At 36.7% G+C, this 22159-nt stretch overlaps 1 protein-coding gene across 2 annotated transcripts in view; it reads right to left on the bottom strand.

Moving 5' to 3' along the window:
- Positions 1-224: 224 nt before the first annotated feature.
- LOC124644320 (stAR-related lipid transfer protein 7, mitochondrial-like) overlaps positions 225-22159 on the bottom strand; it is a 32518-nt gene continuing 10583 nt past the window's right edge. Inside the window, exons 8-10 of one of the 2 annotated variants that reach the window (XM_047183622.1) lie at positions 21355-21519; positions 20455-20518; positions 225-444 (exon numbers count right to left, since the gene is read on the bottom strand). In XM_047183622.1, the coding sequence (XP_047039578.1) occupies positions 440-444; positions 20455-20518; positions 21355-21519 (234 nt within the window). In that variant the 3' untranslated portion in view covers positions 225-439. Of the gene's footprint in view, positions 445-17003; positions 20519-21354; positions 21520-22159 lie in introns of those variants that run through there. The other variant, XM_047183621.1, reaches the window with a different exon arrangement.

Genomic DNA, 22159 nt, shown 5'->3' with positions numbered 1-22159 from the left:
ACATCCTTGGCAGTAGTTACGGGAAGTCAGAAGTTAGTAACTCTAACACCAGTCTTACGAAGAGGTATTGGGTTGCCTGGGTAACTGGGTTGAGGAGATCAGATAGGCAGTCGCTCTTTGTAAAACACTAGTACTCAACTGCCTACCCTTAACTAACTTAGTAGCAGCAAACTCATTTGACAAGACCTGAAAAGGGTTAACCCAGAAATAAAAACACCAATATTAAAAAAAAAAACATTATTTACTAACAACATAACAGATTAGAATCCACAACTGTAACATCCTATTTTACATCTATATACACAAAAATAATGCATCGTAGGTTGCATTGCACCAAAATTAGAAATATATGTTACAAAAAAAACATGTTTTATAAAAATTATTTCTTAAGTCTGGTACACGGGTTGTTTCGTTTCCTTCTGAGCTCTGGCGTTATATTTCACCCTAGGAACAGATTTTTAATACGTTTAGTGAGGATTTTAAGAATTTTGGTTAGAGCATTTAACTTCAGGACAAGTAGAAAATTAATAAATGCCTCTGTATATTATCCTTGTAATATATTACAAGCTTAGCTTTTTTTGTCAATCATCAAATGACCCTTCCCGCTTTGGGAGATCTTTGACGGCATGGTATAGCAAAGCATTTCTAGGTGACGAATAAAAATATACCTTAATGTTATGGCGATAAGGCTAAAATTTGAATATTCGTTAGTACATTGTCACGATTTTTGTGTATGTTTCAGACTACTCGTCCTGAAATTAAATGGTCTTAAGTGAAACTACCGCTTCTCTTGTATAGGAACTCTATCTAAAGTTATTTAAACCTATAGTACTCTCTCTAACTGACAGTGAATATAAGGATTTTTTTCAGTTAGACGTTAAGTTCAGTCTATACACAAGAGAATCGGTTATTTTAACTGGCCAATTACCCACACTTATCGATACCCATACAAAACGTATTTTTTTTCAAACTTTGGCATAATGGACTTTTTTGTTAAATATAAAGATATTTTTGACTTGACAAGAAATAATGAATTTATTGTATGACTGCAAATGCGCAAAACTTAATGGCGGCATAGAGCATTGCGCAAATCGCTGCGAAAAAAACATTTTTAGGTATCCACATGGACGTAACTGTGGTCAGAAGTGAGTTGCAAGCCGACATTACGTTTGGCGAGAACTTAATTTAGTAATAGACTGAAACACTACGTTGTCATATCAAACACAAAATATTTTTATTTTGTTTTGATACTATTTGTCAAATTGATATTATGTCTCTTTCATTTGTATTTTTTTAAAGAGGCAAGATCAAAATATGTAGTAAATTTTCAGAGATGTTTTTTTCAGTCTATTTATCGAGCATGTTATGTATTAAATTCTTGACCGTTATTTGAAGCTTACTAGTTTGAGATAGGCACCTACGTGTTTTCCGCTTTTATCTCCGTCCTTTTCTACCCCATATCTTGCATCTCTCTCGCACACCGACCAGTTTCACTCCCCACCAGGCAGGAGGCGACGAGTGTTCTCGGCGGCCACAGTTCGTCATTGGCGTCTTGTTTTCCGCCCGAGAAGGTTGGTCTAACCAACCGCTGTAGTATTTCGTTGAAAAATAAACTCAGTGCTCTCGCAGAACACAGGTGAGTTTATAATATTTTATACAATTTGTTAACGGTTTTACCGTTCGATATTCGATTTTGCGAAATCAAGTGTTAATATTTTGTACATCTACCCCTTTTTTGTCACGAGTTTCTCCCGTGTACTTTTTTTTTTTTCAGTAATTTGTTTTCAGAATGAGTGACCTATAAAGCAAATACAGATGCGGTAAATAATAAAGCTACCACAGCCCGTGCACGTGACTATGGAAAAGAAAGCAAGCCCGAAGTTCCTAAGGCACCTGTGGCCCTAGTTCAATCCTGCAAGGCGTTCAACGGTTTGACAAAAAAGAATGGTGTGAGGTGCGGTCCAACCAGCATCTCCTTAGTTCGGACTGATCACTACCGCACTTGAAGAGGGCTGATGGTGTCAAGAAAGCTTTTCGGCCTTGAAAGACTTGGTACGCTCCCCTCGGACTGCCAGTAAGTCTGTTAGCCACCCCCCATGGGGGTCGGCTCATTATCACGGCGTGTGATGGTTTTCGGCCTTGAAAGACTTGGTACGCTCCCCTCGGACTGCCAGTAAGTCTGTTAGCCACCCCCCGTAGGGGTCGGCTCATTATCTCGGCGTGTGATGCTTTTCGGCCTTGAAAGACTTGGTACGCTCCCCTCGGACTGCCAGTAAGTCTGTTAGCCACCCCCCGTAGGGGTCGGCTCATTATCTCGGCGTGTGATGCTTTTCGGCCTTGAAAGACTTGGTACGCTCCGCCTAGGACTGCCAGTAAGTATGTTAGCCACCCCCCGCAGGGGTTGGCTCATTTTCACGGACCCGCGCAGGGTACCAATCTTGCATGTTGCGAGACGCAGCATCATTACAAAGTGGGGACCAGTAAGTATACTAGCCACCCCCCACAGGGGTCGTTTCATTATCACGGACCCGCGCAGGGTACCAATCTTGCATTTTGCGAGTCGCAGCATCATTACAAAGCAGGGACCAGTAAGTATACTAGCCACCCCCCGCAGGGGTCGGCTCATTATCACGGACCCTCGCAGGGTACCAATCATGCATGTTTCGGGTCGTACCATCATTGCAATCTACCCTCGCAGGGTGGCTATTTGGATCGACTTTCGAAGAGTCGCCATTATAACCTTCCCTCGAAGGGAAATGGTAATCACACTCACGCTGAATGGCGTGTGACGCAAAACTCTAAAGGCTCCCTTGGGACATCACGAGTAAATTACAATAGGAACCATGTCCAACAGACGAAACAAAGCGTCCAGGACCGCAGGCGGACTTTGATGCGTCCAACAAGGCACGTAAGTTATGACTTTCGAGGCGGGTTGCCTAACATTATATCAAGACCAATGGAAAGAAATGGGAGCTCCGCCTTTCTTGTCAAAAATAATAACTGGGTATCGGATACCATTGGCCAAAAGCCACCTTTGATAGATAATGCATGATTTGACCAGAGAGTCCAAAGAGATGGATGTCGTCATATCCCAAATGATAAAACAAAAAGTTCTATTGATAGCTGCAAATTCTGCCAGCTTTCTTTCCAATATGTTTCTTGTGCCCGAAAGGCGACGGAAAGAACTGTCCAATACTCAATCTCTAGGTTCTCAACAAGTTCATAATTACGGAACCCTTCAGTTTAATAAATGTTTTTCGGGTGCTAGAGTTTCTTCAGAAAGACGAATGGCTGTGCAAGTGGATCTCGCCCAGGCTTACTTCTACCTTCCGTTAGCCGAAGGTCACAGACATGTTCTTCGACTAGTATACAGAAGAAGACTGCTTCAGATTACGTGCCTACCATTTGGCTTAAGCACGGCACCCAAGACCTTCGCCACAGTGACCAATTGGGTGGCTCAAACTTTGAAAACTCAAGGGTTACTTATAATTGTGTATCTCGATTTTCTGGTGGCTCACCAAGATATATTCGCCTACTTTGGGATCATTTGCACCACGTTTTGGATGGCAAGTGAATAAATCGCAAGCATTATCAACAAGATAATGACAAAACGCACTACGTGACAAACAGCACGACAAACTTAGAAGGCCTGCATAGCTTGATAGGACTTTTAAACTTCGCAAGTTTTTGTTGTCCCATACGGCAGACTGCATTACCGGGCTCTCCTCATTTTCCTCAATGCAGTGTTAAACAGCAATCTATACCTACCCTATTCATGGAACCGTGAGCCAAACGGTGAACAAACCATAAAAAGGGTTCTTATAAGTCACGATTGAAGTAATGATCATATTTTATAAAAATAACTACGAAAGTAATATACTGACAACATTAGAAATTATATTTTAGAACGATGTCTGTGGAACTTATGCAATCTTTTCAAACTTATATGAAATCAAATATAATAAATGCCGTAAATTGTTTTCTTAATTTTAATTAAATATGTAGTAAATCGTTTACATGTAAAAGGAATCTAGAAGTCTTGACTGTCATACATAGAACCCTACTTAATTGAAGACCACAGATACTAAGAACATTTTACATAAAAATGTGACGTTTTTGTCATCGGTCGGGTTATACCCACCATTTTGAAAAGTGTCATTCTTTGGTTACATTGTGGGCTCACGGCTCGGTGAATGGAGTATAGCAATGTTGAACCTACCAGCAGATGCCTTAGCAGATCTAAAGTGGTGGCTGATCAGCTGCCACCAAACCTTGGATATTCATACGCCACTTCCCTGTCACCTTATAACCACGGACGCCTCCGATGTAGGATGGGGGCACAACTGAACGGAACTCCCGTAATGGGTTCATGGAACAAGAGAGAAAAAGGCTTTCACTGCGATCTGAAAGAGATGCTTGCAGTATTAACTGGATAATCACGGCGAGTTGCTAAGGAGATCAACAGCCATTTTTCAATGCAAAAATGGGACTGCAGTGTCATATCTAAGAAATCAAGGTGGCACCCGATCAAGGAGCCTACCGAACTTGACGTACAAAGTATTCAGTTATCTCGAGCTGTATCAAATCTATCACGTCGTGAATCATATACCAGCCCTATTCAACAGTCATGCAGACCATCTCTCCCGACACAAACCTCCACCGGAGGGGCATCTTGTATCAGCAGTGGACCTATTTCCCTCGAAGCGAGCCCAGGGATACATAGTTGTGTACTACGTGCCCCTAGATCTGAAGGACCCGAAAGGGGTTCCACGATGCCCTTTTTTTCTCAAGTTTGGACTTACCCGCTAGCATGGGTATTACCGCCACCTTACCTTATACCGTAAGTCCTCAGTCATCTCAATTCAGGAACGGGAGTTAATCTCATAGTAGTTCCTTCGGTGGCACCAGGTATTTTGGCGAGCAGATTTGAAGTCCCGATTATTAGCAGTGATGAACCTCGAGCAGAAACCGATAGACACAGCAACGGGGATACCCCCTGCCAAGGTCAAGGAAATGGGGAGGGGGGGGGGAGGGACAAGGAGTCTCTCCGACTGAAGTCTTCTTCAATCCACACGCAAGACTTATCAATCAGCTTGGAGTCGATGGTTAAATTGGGGCGAAAAGTATGAAATTGGATCCTATGAATCCTTGAATCCCTATTTGGACCTATACTTACCCAATTTTTTTTTGCGGACTTACACATAGTAAATAAACTAGCATACAATACTATTTTATTACACAAGTCAGTTATAGCTACACTATGCAATGCAGAAACCACTGGAGAGCTAGGTTCACACGTTCTAGTCGGACACATTTTAAAATCAGTAGCGCTGAGCAAACCTGTTCCCCGGGAAGCCGTCCATCTGGAATATTGACCAATTGGTAACCTACTTAAGTGCAGTAAACGTAGACAAGAATAATCCTTTTGCAACTTCCAGGCACACTGCTGCTCTTTCTTTTGCTAGCTTGTTTCGGAAAGGCGAGTCCATGATCTTTCCTTGCTTGCAATAGACCCAGAACATTTCAAAAACAACAAAGATAATTTAATCTTATGGCCAGTCTTTGGCTCTAAGACCGACAGTTCTAGTCATAGGCAGTCGGGTTGTTGTTTGATGGATAATCAGGAAAATATAAATCTAAGTCCAGTGTATTGGGTCAGAAAGACTAAAGCCTTGTTAGAAGATAGACGGACATCGGCTAATTCCTTAAATTTATTTATATCCGTTAGAGGCCAACTAAAGGCAGGCACCCGAACGATGATTGCGGGTGGATTAAGACATTGTTAAAAGAGGCAGGAATAACTACAACCCCAGGAAGCTTCCACTCGGCGGTAGCGTCAAAATCTGTGTTGACAATATACCTTTGGACGATATATTAGCCAAGGGTAATTGGCGATCAGGCAATACATTTGCCCATTTTTACAGAAGAGAAAGATACCCACTAAATAGAAGTAGCAAGTTATCTCGATTATTTAATTAATCCAGCTGATTAATGTCTATATTTTTGTTACTATTGTTATTAAGAAGTATCGCAATATTTTTGTTAATTACTATTAGAAAATGAAATCAATTTTGCTTTTGTTCTTGCATCTCTCTTTTAATTTTTATTACTCATCCTCCGAGCCCCTTTCCCAACTATGTTGGGGTCGGCTTCCAGTCTAACAGGATGTAGCTGAGTACCAGTACCAGTTAACTTTTATTACATTAGTATTCCAGGACGCAATACACATACTTACATGTGATTACTCGTGTACCTAAGTACCTATTTACATACACAATTTCATTGTGCTTTTACTCACATTGGCGTCCACTTCCACCAGGCGATAACAAACACGTCTCAAACTAGTAAGCTTCAAATAACGGTCAAGAATTTAATAGCAGCGTTTTACCTGAAATAAAACGCATATTAAATACTTACCTTATTTGAAGCTTACATTTTAATTTCTGCCTGGTGTTTTCGACTCAATGACGAACTGTGGCCGCCGAGAACACTCGTCGCCTCCTGCCTGGTGGGGAGTGAAACTGGTCGGTGTGCGAGAGAGATGCAAGATATGGGGTAGAAAAGGACGGAGATAAAAGCGGAAAACACGTAGGTGCCTATCTCAAACTAGTAAGCTTCAAATAAGGTAAGTATTTAATATGCGTTTTATTTCAGGTAAAACGCTGCTATTAGAATATTTTTTACTTTAATGGCACCTATATTATATTATAATCTTTCAAGATTTTTTTTTTATACTAAATGAATATTATTTAATTATTGAAGGGTCCACCAAACAATGCGTCTTGTTCGTCTCAAATAAGTTAAACTTAGGTTAATTTCTGAACGTCAAAATGTTAACGATTTTTAAAAAGGCAGTGTAAATAATCAGCCTATAAACTTGCACCATTACCGCTAACTGCAGATTTTAATAACTGGGGCACGATTCTACTAATTTTACTTAAGCGACATACGATTCACATCCGACTGAGATCCAATTACGATTGAAGCGTATGTGGCATTCCGCTATTTTTTTCTTTTAAATAAACGTTTTTATCCAATACAAATAACAATGGATCACATTGTCTGAAAATTATTTACGATTGCAATATGATTGTAGAGCAAACTACCGTATAGACTAAATGGCAGACCAATCGCAAACCAATCGAATGTCATTGGAATACGATTTGTCTTATATTAGAAGCAGAATGCCCGCTAAGGTCAAAACTGCTACTGCGAATCAATTTCTATTCAATTTTGACATTATTAACTTAGCAGAATCGGGCCCCAGATATATCCATTGATTTGCAATTGGACTGAATTTTCAATTTTGACGCATCGAATGATTTAAATTTCTTTTAATTCTAAGCAGCCGTTATAAGTTGTAATCAAGTAACACATATTCAAGCAATTTTATATAATAAATTACTGGTTAAAAAACTAGGATATCGCTTCAAAAGCATTATTTTATACAACGTTATCTAAATGTATTTTATAATTGCATCAAGTAACATTTTAAATGTATATTCTGACTAAATTAATTACTAACTAAAATATCAGTGCTGTTTCTATGTGGATTTGTTTATCTAAAGTATATATTTATACATATACAATACATGAATAAAATAAAAAATACAAGACTGTGTAACTCATAAAAGGAATATTTTATACATTATACATACAAGAAATTTCTCATACCAAAATTCATTTTAAGAAATACATATTTTATTGTCTACAAAATATACATAAAAATAATTATTAATAATTAAAAATAAATAACAATATGTAGTCGTAAAACTACATTCGGAAGACTGTATAGACAAAACTAATAAATGATTTATTTCCTTTTTTAAGACTTTTTTTTCACAGTTGAGCCACATTGCACTACTGACTCGTATGTATAAAATAAAATAAGTATCACTATATACTTATTTTATTTTATCTTCACTATTGCGATCTATAAACGCAATACTACCCCCCATTCAAGTCCTGGCAGGTAATATTAAAGCACCTTATCAGGGGCTGGTCACTGCCGTACTTGACTAGATTTCGGTAAAAAATTTAGAAAAGCGCCATCTGCAATCCTCTTCCTAAAGTATTTAATATCTTCAAGTGATAATAGATGGCTCTTTAATCAAAAATTAACTTCCATAAAATATCACTAAAATTATTGAAATCTAAAAATTATTTTATATATTAGTATTACGTAGGAAATCTATCAATTATTTTTATTAAATCTGTACACTATTTTATATACATAAATTATTTTTCTATAATTATTTTTTTGGTTGGCAATAAACCGTGCCAACTGCCAATGCTGAAGTTAGAATTTGAATTTTAATGGCGAGTACAGTACATACAATTTGTGTGTTAAGTTTTCGTCCATTTAAGTGTTTTCTGCTGTTGACTTGCGTTGATTTGAGTTTTACTCATCCGCTGTGTTTTCGGTGAATTAGTGAGTGAGTTGAGCTGTGCTCCTCTGTTTCATTGTTTCACATAACTTGCGAAAAGACGCCATTAGTGTTTAGTATTATTTGCGATAAAGACGCCTTTTTTGTGATATTTGTGAAATAGACACTGTTATTGTGTTATTAGCGATTAGAGACGCTTGTTTGAGTGCATATAATCATGCCGAGGCGGTGCGAATTGGGATGTTCACACAACCCGGGTAAGTGCTTTCTTTATCAAGTTCATAGTACCTAGGGCCCGATTCTGTTAATAGTATCATTAAGTTATTAATATCAAAATTGAATAGAAATTAAATCGCAATATCAGTTTTAACCATTTCGGGCATTCTGCTACTAATATTTATAAGACCAATCGTATTCCAACGACATTCGATTGGTTGCTATTGGTCTGCCGTTTTGGTTTATAGGTACATATTACCATATTATTCTTAGTCTATATTGCCATATTGCCTCAAAGTCGTGGTGGCCTAGTGGGTAAAGAGCCAACCTCACAAGTATGAGGGCGTGGGTTCGATTCCAGGTCAGGCAAGTACCCATGCAACTTTTCTAAGTTTGTATGTACTTTCTAAGTATATCTTAGAAACCAATGACTGTGTTTCGGATGGCACGTTAAACTGTAGGTCCCGGCTATCATTTAACATCCTTGGCAGTCGTTACGGGTAGTCAGAAGCCAGTAAGTCTGACACCAGTCTAACCAAGGGGTATCGGGTTGCCCGGGTAGCTGGGTTGAGGAGGTCAGATAGGCAGTCGCTCCTTGTACAGCACTGGTACTCAGCTGAATCCGGGAATTATTCCCAATAGTCCCCTCTAGCGCTGTCCTCCGGGGTGACAGCCGGGAATTGTCTTCCCAGTTATCACCGGGGTGACAATTTGTGCCGACTGTTCCCTTTGAAAACTGACTAGAGGGGACAAATGGGAAGTCTATTTCTCAGTTGTCACCGGGGGGGTGACATTTGCTACGGTTCCTTCTTCCTTCCTAAGAAAAAAAAATGTAATTACCATAGATTTCAGGTTTTTTATTTATTATGTTACATAGAATCACATAAAAAAATATATATATTATTATTTTAACTAACACAATGTCAACAGGCTTACAAAAATCGATTTTTTTATAGTAGTTAATACTACTATAAAAAACAAAAACAACATTATGTTTCCTATAATAGGCACAATCACAGATAACTTTAATTAATACTAATCACAGATAATCACTAATGGTTAAGTTAAAAGTGCTTATTAGTCGCATGCTTATTTGTAACACAGTTTGTAATCTTGTTAAATTAAATAAAATTAAGAAAACGATTGGTGTTAATAGAAATTAATAATATGTGATGTACCTATTAAAGGAAACACAATGTTGTTTGTTATAAGAAATAAAAACCTGAAATCTATGATAATTACATTTTTTTTTCTTTGGAAGATTCTATGTAGCATAATAAATAAAAAACCTGAAATCTATGGTAATTACATTTTTTTTTCTTTGGAAGGAAGAAGGAACCGTAGCAAATGTCACCCCCCCGGTGACAACTGAGAAATAGACTTCCCATTTGTCCCCTCTAGTCAGTTTTCAAAGGGAACAGTCGGCACAAATTGTCACCCCGGTGATAACTGGGAAGACAATTCCCGGCTATCACCCCGGAGGACAGCGCTAGAGGGGACTATTACTACATAGTATAAAACAAAGTCGCTTTTTCTGTCATGTGTCATGTTGTATGTCCCTATGAACGCTCAAATCTTTAAAACTACGCAACGGATTTTGATGCGGTTTTTTTTAATAGATAGAGTAACTCATGAGAAGGTTTTTATGTATAATAACATCTATTAAATAATGGAGAAATACTGTTACCCGTGCGAAGCCGGGGCGGGTCGCTAGTTGGGAATAATTCGAATCCGGTTAGACTGGAAGCCGACCCCAACATAGTTGGGAAAAGGCTCGGAGGATGATGATATTGCCATATTGCAATCGTAAATCGTTTGCAGACAATATGATTCATTATTGAATCACAGAAAAGGATAAACACGTTTATTTAAAAGAAAAAATAGTGGAATGCCACATACGCTTCAATCGTAATTGAGTCGTGATTGGATCTCAGTCGGATGTGAATCGCATGTCGCTAAAGTAAAATTAGCAGGGGCAGGATTCTGCGCAATTTTTTCTTTGAAATAAACGTTTTTATCCTTTTCTGTCATTCAATAATGAATCATTTTGTCTGCAAATGATTTACGATTGCAATATGGCAATATAGACTAAGAATATTATGGTAATATAGACCAAAATGGCAGACCAATCGCAAACCAATCGAATGTCGTTGGAATACGATTGGTCTTATATTAGTAACAGAATGCCCGATATGGTTAAAAAAGCTGTTGCGATGCAATTTCTATTCAATTTTGACATTATTAACTTAACAGAATCGGGCCCCAGAATCGTGCTCCTGAAAGCTCCTAGTCATCCGGATAAACTTGTCATCACGGGAGATACCAACTCAGTCAATTATAAGGTTGGGCGTTTAGAGAAACACAGTTCCTTACGAGTAACCATTTATTACTGAATCCCATATGAAATGATACATGATTTAATAAGATAGACATACATAGATAGACACGCGCACACATACATAGGTAATAGGTATTCATTCATACATACACTATACAATATCAGCATACAAACTTCATATTTTTGTAATTTATTTTTCAGGTGTGACACAACATCAATTTCCACACCCAGAAAAGAATCCTGAGTTATTCAAAGCCTGGGTTAATATAGTTGGTGGAAAACTGGAGACTGCAGATGATATCAAATTTTACAGAAAGCGAGTCATCTGTGACATACATTTTGCAGACAAGTTTAAGAATCGCAACAACCGTTTAAATAACATAGCTGTTCCTACTCTCCATCTTCAGGGTAAGATTTAGATCTTTATTCTTGAACTAGATCGCAATGCCACCTACTGAGTTAAAATTGCCATTAAGAAAACAAAATTCTTAATTATTCACAATTAAACTGAACTGAAATCTTTTAGGCCACCTGTTTGCAGTATATTAATATTTAATTGGATATAAAATGCAGTTCATTCACCCCTTAACCAACTCGGTGAAGGTTGTTGTTTAGTGGGATCTTAGACTTGTTTTTACTATTTCCAGGTGCTCCATCACAAGATGCTCATATGCCTCCTGCAACTCCACATATACCAACTGAACTTCCTATGCCTGAACATAATATATGGAATCTGCCTTCTACATCAAAGCAAATAGTCACTGGTACGTAAATGCTTGGCTACCTACATTCTCAAATTATGTTTAACTAGCTGCCATAATTAAATACTGCATTTTTTTTATAATAATAATCCCCCCCCCCATGGGGCCACCTTGACGTGATGGGGGAAGGCATGAACGCTTAAAGAAGTCAGTAAGAACTAGACGACCCTGTGCCAATTGGTAAACATGAGGTACCATCAGAAAATATAGTCATAACACCTCGGCTAACCCTTTCCAACTAACGGTCCCAACTTCCCAACTAACCTTCCCTTTCCCTTTACCTTCTCTTCAGTGTCTGATAAAATATATATCTTATTACTTTAAAATATGTACTCTGCAGTCACCTTCTCTCTTTCACCTCTTAACTTTTCTTTTTCTTAAGTTTTAAAACATTGCTCCTAATATAATTTAATGCGACTACGAAATAGAGTAATAATACCCCAGGCGGGTACCGGAGCTAATCGCGATGGAGAATCCCGCCCCCTTTGTATTCTGGGTGGGGGCGACGCTTTTTAAATTTCATTTTTTTCATAGATACCTTTAAGGCCACCTGTTTGCAGTATAGTAATATTTAATTGGATATAAAATACTGTTCATTCACCCCTTAACCAACTCGGTGAAGGTTGTTGTTTAGTGGGATCTTAGACTTGTTTTTACTATTTCCAGGTGCTCCATCACAAGATGCTCATATGCCTCCTGCAACTCCACATATACCAACTGAACTTCCTATGCCTGAACATAATATATGGGATCTGCCTTCTACATCAAAGCAAATAATCACTGGTATGTAAACGCTTGGCTACCTACATTCTCAAATTATGTTTAACTAGCTACCATAATTAATTACTGCATTAAGTAATATGTAACTGTTGTGTAGTCATTACAAACACACTTCAACTTGATTTATTGTAATGACAATTTAGGTTAATAATCCTCATGTAACTCACACTAGTAATTTTGATGTTTACAATGACAATGGTGAATTATTATTATTTTATTTTCAGCTGCACCTCCCAATGCGTGTGTTATAGCAGCAGAACATAATTATTGCAGTAAACATGGTATACAACAAAGACGGAAACTTAAAGGAGACAAAAGTAAGTGCCAATGTAGTTTATACCATAAGATATCCAAAAAAAATGTTTATACATAGGCTACTTTTTATCTGGGTGTGGAAAGTAGTAAAGTAAAAGTTTTTTTTTTTTTGCAGAAAAACTGAAATCAACTTCATCGCTGGAGAATGAATTAAAGATTTCAAGATTCCAAATGAAGAATTTAAAAACCGAAATTATTCGGTTACGTAAACGGAGTAGTAGTTTGAAAGAAAGATTAGCCAGCGTTGATAAAATTAGCAATACAAATTGTTTAAAAAAAATAACGAGAAATATGACAACTGCAGCAAAAATATTCACAAACATGCAGTACACCCAAACTCACAAGAGAGCTCGTGGGCGGAGGTTTACTTTAAAGGAAAAAGTTTTGTCTCTCTCCATGTACAAAAAGAGTCCCAAGAGTTATACTCTTTTATATAAATACTTTACATTGCCCTCTATAAAATCATTAAAAAGGCTTCTTGCGAAAATTGAAATAGAGTCGGGGCTAAATAAGTTTTTATTCATAAAAATGAGAAAGACTGTGAAGGAATTAAGTCCAGAAGATCGCCTCTGCTGTCTTATTTTTGACGAGATGTCAATATCGCCGCAGATCCATTACGACGGATCTAAGGATAAATTAAAGGGATTCGCTTGGCGTAGTAAAAAAATTGCTGACCATGTTTTAGTTTACATGGTCAAAGGATTAAAGAAAAAATTTAAACAGCCTGTTGCATACTTTTTTACAAATTCTGTTAACAAAGCAGAATTAAAAGCCTTGACTATAAAAGTCATTAAATATGTTCAGGGTACAGGGCTTAATATTTTGTGCACAGTGTGCGACCAAAGCACAGTAAATGTCAGTGTAGTGAATGAAATTATTGAAGATAGTAGAATAAAATTCATAAAAGAAAATAAGGAATGGAGACATGATGTAATGGAAGTAGGGAAATCTAAAATTATCCCATTATTTGATGTCCCTCATTTATTGAAAGGGGTAAGAAACAATTTACTTACGAAGGACTTAAAATATTTCGACTTCGAAGAAAAGGTTGAAAAGACGATAAAATGGGAATATTACCAGAAAATTTATGAAGCGGACAAATTACATGGTGAATTAAAAATATGTCAGAAACTAACTGATGAACATATTTATGTGGAGAAAATAAAAAAAATGAAGGTCAAACACGCAACCCAAATTTTTAGCCGCAGTGTTGCTACAGCTGCAGAACATTTATCTGCTAGGGGCGATTTATCTAATGAGTGCCGCCAAGTAATTACATTTACCAAAATGATGGACAATTTATTTGATTCCTTAAATTCAAGCTCATTTAATATGATACATGGAAAAATGTATAAATGTGGTGTTAGAAACAATTCTCCTCATCATGAATTATGGGAAAATGCCAAAAAGGTATTAAAATCAATAAAATTTATTAAAGTTAAAAAAGAAAAGGAAAATAAAATAAGATTAATTGAAACGAGTTCGGTACCTTCAATAAAAAATTTTATACGTACTATTGAGGGCATGCAACAGTTGTGGAAAATATTATCCCAAAAATATTTATTTGATACAATGATGACCAGAAACTTTAACCAGGACCCACTGGAAAATTTTTTTGGGAACATTAGAAGTTTTGGGGTGAGGAATACGGCACCCAACACAATTAGCTTTGAAGGTGCCTATAAATCACTTCTTTTAAATAATTATAACTCACCCCATTCACTTAACGCTAACTGTGAAAATGATGACAATGATTGTCTTCAGACATTGAGTTTCTTTTTGGAAGACAAACTTTTAGAAAACACTTCTAATGTTCCCAGTAATGAGGTTCTACCATTTCAGCAAGAAGAAAATGACGAAATTGAGGTGCCTTTTATAAATTTAAATTCTGAGCCTGCTGATGCTGGTCAGGCCAATTATGTATGTGGGTGGGTGCTGGCTAAATGTTTTAAAAAAGTTGCTAAATCATGCAGGCACTGCAAAACTGAACTAACTGGCGACAGTCAATTAAAATCAAATAGTTATATAAGGGCAAAAGAATATACAAAAGGAAAACATTGTCTGTTGTATCCCAATATAGTGGCGGAAAAAGTTTTTAAAGACATACAAAATATTGTAGTAGAAATTTTGAAAAAGAATGTGCCAAAAACTAAATTAAAAGAAAAGATAAAAATGTTTTTAGACATATTTGTGGATTATCCTTTCACCTGCGATATCCACAAGATAGAATTAAGAAATGTTTTTGAAAACATTACAATAAATATTTTGGTATATAGTTGGTGCCGCTCAATTAATCGAATTTTATCAGGTAAAATCCAATATCGTGATGAGGATGATGAAACTAAACTTTCAGCACAAATTTATTACAATAAACATAAACATAAGTAAATATGATTTTTATTTAATTCCAGGTCGCCTACTAAGTACTTTCTAAATGTTCCTACATAACGTTGTTCTGTTGAGTTGTAGTAATCTGTGTTGTATTTCCATATTTCAATAAATAACTATTTTCTACATTCTGTGGCTATATTTTGTAAGTACGTACGTATGAACAAATTCCCCTAGAATATCTATAGACGGTTATTCGTCATCTCGACACACTAAACTCACCACGAATGTGTCGAGTTGGTGAAACTCAAAATTTGTACATTTATCATGTCGTCAACTCGCCACGTCAAGATTTTAATTCGTGTCCAGTTAGTGAAACTTAGATTTTATCACTTTTATGTTTTCGCCAAGTTTGGGAATCAACTTTTCGCGTTTCAAACGTTTGCAAAATGGACGTTCAGTGGCCGATGATGTTTGTGACACAATGTATCCAGTTGGCGAAAACATAAAAGTGATAAAATCTAAGTTTCACTAACTGGACACGAATGAAAATCTTGAGTGGCGAGTTGACGACATGATAAATGTACAAATTTCGAGTTTCACCAACTCGACACTTTAATGGTGAGTTTAGTCTGTCGAGATGACGAATAACCTGTAGACAATACTGATGTATACATGTGTGTGAAATGGGATGTACGCACACATAAACAATTTGTTTCGGCAGACGATACCAGATGGCGCTTCAAAAATCGTTTGAAGGTTGCAGAAAAAAATCGAAGTGGGTTCTCTATTCCCAATCTATTTACTATACTCTATGCACCTTATATTATCCAATTATTTAGTGCTTTCAATATTTGTTATTGACAAGTTTTGCTAATGCTTAGCAACGTAAGACTATGACAATCTCTTTGGTTTGTTTGTGCTATGAATGAGCTGTTTATATTGAAATATATTAAATACAAACAAGCTACTGTATGATACGGTATCAAAAAACTAATACTTACATTAAAAAAAAAACCGGCCAAGTGCGAGTCGGACTCGTGCACGAAGGGTTCCGTAAATTACAGTTAAATCAACCTATCTCAAAAACTATAAGAGATACTTTGATCAAACCAAAAATCGTTGAAAGAGTTAATTAGCATGCATCACCTCTATTTTTTTTAGAATTTTATACCCCGTAGTTATAAAAATAGAGGGGGGGGGGGGACATACTTTTTACGACTTTGAGAGCTGATATCTCAAAAACCGTTCACTTTAAGAAAAATGTTTTTTAGAAAACTTTATATCATTTTAAAAGACCTTTCCATTGATACCCCACACGGGTATGTACATCGAAAAAAAAAATTTCATCCCTCAGTTACATGTATGGGGGGCCCCACCCCCAATTCTTTTTTTTACTATTTAGTGTCATATTTTTGTAGCGGTTCATACAACACATATTCCCATCAAATTTCATTACTGTAGTACTTATAGTTTCCGAGTAAATCGGCTGTGACAGACGGACAGACGGACAGACGGACAGACGGACATGACGAAACTATAAGGGTTCCGTTTTTGCCATTTTGGCTACGGAACCCTAAAAAACGAAAAAATTGTCATTTTTTTTTTGCAAAATATATTTTTTTGAATCTTATTTTGAATATTATAGTTCGGCCATTCAGAGAATGCGTTCCTGACACGTCGCGATTGAACTGACGACGTAATAACATTCATTGATTATTGATATAATAATGTTGTTTTAATGCTCCTCAATTGTTAAAACGGTAAACAACCAGCAAAAATATTTTTATCGTAACTGCAACGCCATTGCAAAGTTACGTCGTCAGTTCAATCGCGACGTGTCAGGAACGCATTCTCTGAATGGCCGAACTATAATCCTTTGTTTTTTTAAATATAAGAAGTTTTTTATATTATGCCGATTTTTTTTACTACACCCCATACTACGTCCACTTTTCTATATTTTCAAGCCTATAACTACATTTCACCCCGACTTTACACAAGTAAGTTGCTTCCGTAAAAATTACGTAAGTAACTTCCGTTAAGTTCTCATTTGGCAGATGTTGCGGACAATCAAAAGTCAGACAATCTGACAACCAGTAATACCCTTCGTATTGGGTTGTCTGGGTAACTGGTACTCAGGTGCATCCGGTTAGACTGGAAGGCGACCCCAACATAGTTGGGGAAAGGCTAGGCAAATGATGATGATCTTCCACAAGTTGTAACTTACGACGGGAGTTAACATTCATAAATTTACTAAATTCCGCCCGCGGCTTCATCGGGGCGTAGAGTTCTATCTATATATATCGTAGGGTTATATCGCGTTTCCAAGAGAATTATTCAAAAGTCCGAGATAAAAACTATCCTATGTAGTTTCTCAAGGTCAACTCTATCTCTGTACCAAATTTTATTAAAAACAGTTCAGTGTTTTAGACGTGAAAGCGTAACAGACAGAGTTACTTTCGCATTTATAATATTAGTGCTGATAGGAGGACCTGGAAGAAATTATCCCGGCCCAACCTCATTGGTGACAGAGACTAATGATGGTCACGGTCCCCAATCTATGGGGGAACGACTTTGATGTTGATGATGATGATGAGGGATCGTAAGTTACTTACGTGAGCAAAACTTACCAGTGTAAAGGCGGCCTAACTTATCTATCCATACTTTCAATTGCACACTACGATCGTGATTTCATTTTAAAATTATGAAAAAAAAACTTACAGACGTGACGTATTGAAAATTCTCTTTCTCAAATGAACGTTAGTATTTTGTTTACGAGAATATAAAAGAAAAAGTAATTTAAAAATCTTTACGGATTATTTTCTATTAACTGCAAAAAGGAACATTTCCACCATTGTTCACAAAATATTTATATTGACTTGGACTCGGAAAAGACAAAATATTATATATTTTTCATGCTCATCTTATCGCTAAATGTATAATTTAGCTTCGACCACATCGTCTAATAAAAAAAGAAATAATTTTGCAGTGGTGGAAACTCACTTTTAACTTTAAATGGACCGAATGATTTTTTCTTCTTAAAATATTAAATAGTAGGTAGGTACGTCATAAAATTATCCCAATATACATTTATTTTATTTCTAAATATATTTTTTGAACACCTAACCTAATAGTAATAATTTTCTTAAATATATTATTATCTTATGAATTTTTTATCCCAAAGGTTCTATAGTCATAGAATCGAGACGACATATTTATCGATTAAAAATTGCCAATCGTTAATCGATACAAAAGCATTACTGCAGTTGGGTTAAGAGTTAAACCAAGCAGCAATCGAATTATATCATGGAGAACAAAATGACTAGCGGAGATGTCATAACGCAATATCTCTTAAGAAAGTAGCGCGCCAAAATGCTGGTGTTCGGGGGACGAGGGACGACGTTAGGACGCGGCTGGTGTCAGTCTTTTTAAAAAAAACCCACTGATACTGCTAACACTACTTTAATGAAAGAACTTGAACTTTACAAGGATTAGAGCAAAGGATTGTCTTAAACTCGTCAGAATAAGATATTGACAAAGTGACGGCACCGGTAGACTGAAGCCGCCACGCGGTTGCAAGTATTTTTATAGTAATCAAAAATGCATGCATTTGCAATAACCGCGAACTAATTATGAATATAACAGAACGTTACTAGCTCCGACCTTATGCGCCTTTTATGAGACCCGCCCATTATTTTCAAAATTCATACAGGAATGAATTTAAAGCAGTGCAAAAAAAATACTGGTGGTCCAGAATCATTAACAGAACATATCTGCATCATCAGTAAAACAAAATATTTTTTTATCCGCCCTAATATCAGCAAAATATGGATTTTAACTATTCTTTCTTTGCTTAGAGCAGCGCTCGCGTCAGTAAACCGGTTTCGCGTTGCCACCGTGCCTACTATGACGACTGTGACCGTACAATCGGTTACAAAATAAACATCTTTCGCTATCAATAACTATTCTTTTTTGTACTAAAACACAACAAAATAAAAATATACGTATCTTTAAAACTTATTAAACTATAATTTGACAAAGTTTTTACACTGAATAAAATTCATTCCTGTATAATCTCAAATCCATCAAGAAGAACCTTTGACAGATTTTAATTTGACAAGGATACCAAAGGCGTAGTTGGTTCTAGTAAATGATCTTCCCAGAAATAACACATAGGAAGTGGTGAAGGGTGGGCGTTTTGGGGGCTGTCTTATGTAAATTCCTGACGTTCAAAAAGTGCTGTCTTGCAGCCAAGTTTGAATAAATGATTTTTGATTTTGATTTTGATCACGCCTACCGTGACCTACAAGGAGGCACTTGACCTACCTTCCTTATGGCATCTCCGCTATCATTCCTTCCTCCATGAATTTTATCGATACAAGATATCGAGTTATTAAGCCCACAAGAAGAGCATTATTAAAAAGTTAAAGAATTTTGTGTCTCAAAATTATTTCTGCGTAGAAAATTCTAGTAAAATAACTTTACCCCTCTGAAGTTAGCCATGTATACGCATGCACAGTAGTGTTTTGTCCTTACATTTTGACTGACGTGAAGTCACTAGTAGCCAACTTCGGAGCGGCAAAGATATTTGACGAAAAGTGTAACAGAACAGATTGACAGATACGACCACAGATAGAAAAGAAATGTAGGTAACGCAAGCAGTTTTAATTTAATTTAGTTAAAATATTTGTAGGAAAATCAAAATGTTCTAAAATAATTCTTTGTTTTGTTTTTCCAAAATACATTTATATTTTTAAGATAATTTAAATTCATATTTAAATGTAAATGTAATTGCATTTAACGTATAATCTAATATAATATACGTGTAAAGTATTTAATGTCAGCTAAGTAATTTCATTGGCCAAACATCAGATTGACACTATATTATAAGTATATAGATTTTCATAGTAATTGTATTATACACGAAAATCCTTCATTTCTAGAACAAAAAAGTGATTTGAATGCTAAACTTCAGAAATGCAAATTTATCTGACTTTACACTTGCTGTTGCTTCCGTTGCTTCCGTAAAAATAACGTAAGTTCCTTCCGTAAGTTGTAAGAAGTTCTAAGAAATTACTGTACGACTATTAATTATGGTACGACTTACGAAGGAGTTTAAATTTTTAAATCAATCGTAAGTTACTGTAAGCTACTTACGTGAGCTCAGTTCACAAGTGAGGCCGGCTTTAGGTTACATTTGGACTATGAAGTCACTTGTAGCCAACTTCACAGCGGCAAACTTATTTGCTCGCTTTAAAAACGTCTTGCGTTACCTAGCTAGATATTCAGACGAAATAATAGAACGGATACAAATATCGCCACCACCCACCATTTTTGGGTTCCTCTTCATCGCCTTTGATGCTGTCTGTGTCCGTAGTTACCGAGTGTGTCTCCTGAAAAATATATAGTAAATATCATCATCCTCCGAGCCTTTTCCCAACTATGTTGGGGTCGGCTTCCAGTCTAACCGGATTCAGCTGAGTACCAGTGCTTTACAAGAAGCGACTGCTTATCTGACCTCCTCAACCCAGTTACCCGGGCAACCCACTACCCCTTGGTTAGACTGGTGTCAGACTTACTGGCTTCTGACTCCCCGTAACGACTGCCAAGGATGTTCAATGACAGCAGAAAGAAAATATAAAATCAAAAGACATAAATCCAACTTCTATAATACTTAAAATCTTCTCCTGAGTCTAACAAATACGATTAAAAATTGGTACTCAGCTGCATCCGATTAGACTGGAAGCCGATCTTAACATTCTAGGAAAAGGCTAGACAGGTGATTGGGTACAACAAATAGTACTACCAACTGGCACAAACAAAGTTTCAACTATTTTTTGATGTGAAAGCGTCAAATGACCTCTCCCGCTTTGGGTGCAGGTAAGGGAGTGTCAGACTCTTACTGACTAAAATCCACCATGTTCTTTCTTAAGCCCTTCATGTACCAGGGCCGCGGTAACTCTTTCGAACAATGCCGCAGCCCAACTAAGATTCTACTTTCACTTGCTTTGCTTTAAGTTAGTTTGTTTAATTTATTAACTTCCTAGTTCAACTTACATTGTATAATTTTCTCAGAGTCAACCCAACCATAAAATTAAGTAAGCACTTTTTTTTAAAGAGTGTCTATGGAGTATCTTGCCGGTTCTTTTCCATAAGACCCACTCTTTAGAACTACTAGCTTGACGTTTCTTAAGCACCTGTCTATATGAAATAAAAACCTTTGACTTACATTCTTGTTTTTAATTTCAGCCTCGACGGCTTTCTCCTCAGTGACCTTGGCAGACAGCTGGGTGACCTTGACCTCTGGCGGATGCGGCAAGGTCGCGAAGACCTCGGTCTGGGTAGCCTGGTCGCGAGTGTTCTCGCGTTCCATGTCAGGACCAGTTTGGGATGACTGACAAACAAAATTGGAGGATATTTATAATTTTTACGTATTATACAGGAATGAATTTTAAGCAGTGCGCAAAAAAAACTGGTGGTCCAGAATCGTTAACAGAACATATCTGCATTATCAGTAAAAAAAAATTTTTGCGCACTGCTTAAAATTCATTCCTGTATTATGTTCCAGATTTCTTTGAAAAGCTTCCGGTGGCGGCTTTTCCATTTAAAATGATAAAGCGTTTATTCCAAGTAGGCTGAAAAACAGCTTTTTTGCGAACGACAAAATTGGGTACATCAGATATCACGGGGGAACAAATGTATAAAATGTTATTCTGAGATATAAGCTACAGCAAGTTTATTATTGCAAAGTTTCATCAAAATCCATCCAGCTGTTTTTAAGCGAGAATGAGTACCTAACAAACACACAAACATATTAAATCCTACAAAACTTTCGCATTTATAATAAATATTAGTAGGATTCGTCAGCCTCGATGGGGGAATAGTACTTAAAATAAATAAAAAATATAGGTTACTTACTACTTATGTCATACATACTATCAACATTGATAAAAACAAATGATGAGTAATTTCTGAATGACATAAACCTACATAACTTTGTCGTACTCTCGAAAACATGATAACTACGTCAAAAT

Source organism: Helicoverpa zea, chromosome 29, assembly GCF_022581195.2.
Source record: "Helicoverpa zea isolate HzStark_Cry1AcR chromosome 29, ilHelZeax1.1, whole genome shotgun sequence".
NCBI lineage: Eukaryota > Metazoa > Arthropoda > Insecta > Lepidoptera > Noctuidae > Helicoverpa > Helicoverpa zea.
This window is presented reverse-complemented; position numbering and strand designations above follow the sequence as displayed.